This window comes from Hipposideros armiger, unplaced genomic scaffold, assembly GCF_001890085.2.
Source record: "Hipposideros armiger isolate ML-2016 unplaced genomic scaffold, ASM189008v1 scaffold_2369, whole genome shotgun sequence".
Taxonomy (NCBI): domain Eukaryota; kingdom Metazoa; phylum Chordata; class Mammalia; order Chiroptera; family Hipposideridae; genus Hipposideros; species Hipposideros armiger.
In genome coordinates, this window is record NW_017733705.1 from 20610 (window position 1) to 25239 (window position 4630).

Below are 4630 nucleotides of genomic sequence, written 5' to 3' on the forward strand. Positions count from 1 at the left end.
GGCTGGTTAGCTCAGTTGTTTAGAGCACAGTGCTCATAACACCAAGGTTGCTGGTTCGATCCCTGCCAGGTCCACGGAGCTGCACCCTCCACAACTAGATTGAAACAACTACTTGAATTGGAGCTGATGGGTTCTGGAAAAACACACTGTTCCCCAATAAAAAAGAAAAGAAAAGGTATGAGATAGTCTCTATGATATGCCCTGAATTTGCCTCTTAATTTTAGGCACATACTGTAGGAAAATATAGATCCTTACAGCCTCCCAAATCTAATAGCATATTAGAATTGGTAGTCACATAGGCCACATTTCCTTACTAGAACAGTTAAACCCTGAATTACTACTGTTAAATACTTGTAGGACATCAGACCTACAGCTACTCTCCCTAATACAGCAATGAGTAATCATCAAATTAAGGCCTTCTTGGGAATACAGCCAGTACTATACAGTGTTTCCCATGCAATGATCAACTGCTGACAGCATCACATTTAGACTAGTGTCAAATACCACAGAAACCATGTGACAGGAAGCATGATACTATTTAAGAGCTAAAATTATACCTAAATAATGTAGTAGACATTTTGGAGACAATGGCTCTACCCTTAGGGTTCTCTGGGTCCTGGGTCCCTACACGGGCAGGTATGTCCTTATAATTGGCCTCCTTTAATTGAGCCAGGCACCCCTGAATTCTATTCCTCATAACCAGAAAGACTTCACTAGAATGGAAGGCAAAGTTACATAAAATAGATGAAAATTCAGGCTTGCCCAGGTCCAGAAATAACTTTTATTTTAAAATCCTTAAATTCTGGATGCCTCTGGCCTATCATCTACATTCAACCTTTTCTCAGGTAGTTTTCTCTCTAAGCCACTTGGAAAAATTCTGCTTCCAANAACTTAGTTTTTTAATGTAGTAAAAATTATTCAAAAGAAAAAAATCTTACATGTATTTCCCTTAAAATGAGAAGCAAGAGGAAAATGCTCAAGGGCAGCAAACTAAGTGAATGCAGTGTGGACTTGGATGCTGCGTGCACTCACCGCCCATGGCAGCACAACCGCTATGCAATTTAAGAACGAATTCCCTACCACACAGGCATAAAGGAGAATGAAGAAATTATGAGCTGAAACTGGAACATTCTCCAAGATACATTTTTTTAAAAAGCAAACCACAGAACCATGTATATAATACCCTACCATTACATAAAAAGAGAGAAAAGGAATAAATGTAAGTATTTGTAAGTGTATAAAATATCTCTGGAAGGATACATGAGAAATCACAGCATTGGTTGCCTCTAGGGAGGAAAACTGGGTGCTGGGGAACAAGAGTGGGAGGCTTTTCACTGTGTGCTCTCTTGAACCTTTGAATTTGAACTATATGAATGTATTGCCAATTTAGAAAACAAATGAAATTATTTAAAAAAAACAAACTTCCAAGAGTAGAGAGGATCTCAAATGAGGCATAATGACATTTAGCAAAAGTCTGAGACCAAGGCAAATGTAGCACACCTGTAAGCATCTCAGGTATGTGAATCAATCCAATGAAAAACATACATTTATGGAGCAACTAAAATATTCAAAGCATTATACGAGGATCCGTCAGAGATACGAAAATGAATAAAACCCAGACCTTACCTTCAAAGGACTAATTTAGCAAGAGAAACATTTGATTAAATCAAACTTAGCTGGCCAATACTTACAAGGACCCACAAAAGTCCAGATATATCATGAAGTCTTAACCAATATTAGCAGAAGTACTGCTGTGGATTCGTTACAAACAACAGGAAAATTCCAAAGGACTTCATTAAATTGAAAGAAATGTATTTACATCTCCTTCTCACCACCTATACTCACCAGCAATTTTCAAGTGTGCGTGAAAATGTTTGTGTGTCAGCAGGGGCTCAGGTAACTCTCCTAGAAACATCTTCAGCAAGGTGGCAACGTCATTGGAGTGAAACTCCCCTGATTCCAGGTCAATATCAGTTCCATTATTGAGAGCATCCCTTAAAATCTGCTGCCGGACGCTATTCCCTGGTACTCTAAACAAGCCCTCTACACGCAAGTCTGTTTAGCATGTAAGAAAAGAGAGGACAGGCAAAAAGGAAGTAAAAAGAGAGAGTATGATTAAAATAAGTCATAAATGGCTACTTAACACTTGAAAGGCCCTTTACACAGTCCTTGAAGGAGGTTTTTGCCTTTCTTCCCAGAGTAGTTTAGAACTCACTAGCCCATGAGGACATCCCTGAACACCTGGAGATCTCCCAGACTAAGAGCTGCTTTGCCCAGCAGTCAATTCAACCTCCTGAGGCACATCGGAAGACTGAATTTAAGTTAAACAATCAAAATGAGCTTGAAAAAGAAGTTGAAAGAAAAGTCAAATCTCCCCTGAAGTCCCCTCCCTTTTGGCCATCCAGACTTTGTTTGAAGGGGCTGAGCTCATCTGTGGAGGTTTCTTGCTCCTGTGAATGGTTTCCCAGCCCAAAATGAATCTAGAGTCTCTGCATTGCCCCAGGAATTGGAACTCTGACCTGTCAGGTCACCTTTCGCCTAAGATTCCAGGAGCTTAGGGTCATCCCCACTAAACTATGCTTCCCTCCAACTAGGTTCTAAGCTAATCTAAGGGGATAAAAAAGATCAGACATATAGTTTTGGTTTGATCTGGAAGAAGCATGAGAGTTCATGTTTTCAGCTTAGGTACATATTTATCCTCATCTAACTCCTTAATCGAGGGGTCCAAGTTCAAATGCCTATAGGGCCAAGCAGGTAACAGTAAATTAAATGAATGAACAGAAACCATAACAAACTGGAGAGCACATACTTGTGTTCTAAGCTGATTGTGTCAAACTGGCAACAGGGCCCAAGGATGTTAGATCTTCCTGTCATCCCCAGGAACTGAAAACCTTAAATTTCCCCATTTTAAAACACTGATAAATAATTTTATTTTTAATTTAATCATTTGCCAACCAAATAAAACATGAATGTAGATGACTCAAGCCCTTAGGCTGCCAGTTTACAATCTCTGCTCTAGCTCCTAGCACATGGCCACATTGAATAAGCCATAAATAAGTGTTTGTGTTGAATTTATCAAAGTATCATATAATGCCACACATTTCACATATACTCAGCTGTGCCAAGCATTTAGAGCAATGACATAACCGGCACTGACTACTAAAAAATGAAATAGGAATTAAGAGAAGAGTGTATTTTAATCACAGAATTCTAGGGATGAAAAGTACCTTTGGTGATAAATCATGCTCCCTTGAGAACATGTTACGATTCTTTAGGGACAATGAATTTTTCCAGAAAAAATGTCTAAGTCAAGGATAAAATGTGATTTTATAGACACGATCTAATTTATATACACCCTTGAGAAAAAAACAACCGTATGTATTGAAATTTGAAAGGAAATATATTTAGAAACATGCCACCTGAAATTATCCCTGACTAATGTCTTTGTTGATGGTTAATTGGCAACCTACTAACTCAAGGATGTGAACTCCCAATAGAAAACTGGCCACCGTTTATTAACAAAGAACAACAAAATTTCAAGGAGTCTTACTTTTGTGGAGATATTCAATTAGTTGGTATATCTGGGCAATACCTTCCTCTGTCAGTGGAGATCCAAATACTACTCCTTTTTCTAAAAAAAAAAAAATAGGATAGAACAGGGCTATATTTCCACAAATAGTACAAAATCAGCACACGAGAAACCACTCAGGCATCCTAGGTTACAGTTCAGCAAATGTTTTCATGAGGTCAGTAAAAAAAAAACCTTAGAGCTAGAAGTGCACCCGAATATGCAACCAAAACGACTCTCAATCAACTCTCCGCAAGTTTAATATTGGATGGTAGGTTCCTTGAAGGCAAAGAACATCTTCTCATTTAAGTAATAATACCTAAAACGTTGAACTTATAAAAACAAACAAAAAATAGAGCTTAAGAGTCATAATTGTCAAAGCATGACAGACTATCCACGAGAGTTGGTACAGGGTCTGATCTGTTATAATGTTAAAACTTTTGCTACGTTAATGATTTCCTTACATTTAATAAAATAAAATAGTACCTCTTTAATATCTTATCAAAAGCAGTGCTACAATTTATTTTCTGGGAAAGTTTTTTTGGACAGGTGATTCATAGGTATTTGCCTTATTAAATGCATTCCATGAAATGAAAACATTTGAGTACTAACAACTGAAAGAAAAACATGTTCAAACTTTATTTACCGTACTCTCCCGCTGTGTAACTTTGTTTTTTAAAATATTATTTTAGTATAGTATTAAAAGGGCATAAAAATCAAGGGACCCCGATAACTACCTAAACTAATGATGTCAATCTCTCGGGCACTGACATATTTGCTTTAGTTTATCTAGACTGTTTTTATATTCTTATCAAAATTACTTAAGGTTTTGCTACTTATGAAAAAAAAAAATGACCAAAAATGCTTTACGGTTAATAGCATACTCTCCAGTGAACACGCAGATGTGACGAGTGAAGCCCAGGAAAGAGCTGAGACGCGCCCACCCTTCACAGACACATCTCCTACCCTTTCGCTTGAGAGACATTAGAGACCGGAAGAATCCTGAAGCTGGGCCAGCCCCACCAGGCAACTTAAGGTCCACTTCTCCCATCAGCTGGGCCA

General features: G+C 38.1%; 1 protein-coding gene across 1 annotated transcript in view; it reads right to left on the minus strand.

Annotated features, from left to right (window-relative positions):
- The window catches only part of ARHGAP19 (Rho GTPase activating protein 19), a gene marked incomplete at its 3' end in the record, with an annotated part of 24565 nt that extends 19941 nt beyond the window's left edge, over window positions 1-4624 (minus strand). The window contains exons 1-3 of the mRNA XM_019634962.1: window positions 4535-4624; window positions 3551-3631; window positions 1846-2055 (exon numbers count right to left, since the gene is read on the minus strand). Of these exons, the coding sequence (XP_019490507.1) occupies window positions 1846-2055; window positions 3551-3631; window positions 4535-4619 (376 nt within the window). The remainder of the gene's footprint in view (window positions 1-1845; window positions 2056-3550; window positions 3632-4534) is intronic.
- Window positions 4625-4630: the final 6 nt, after the last annotated feature.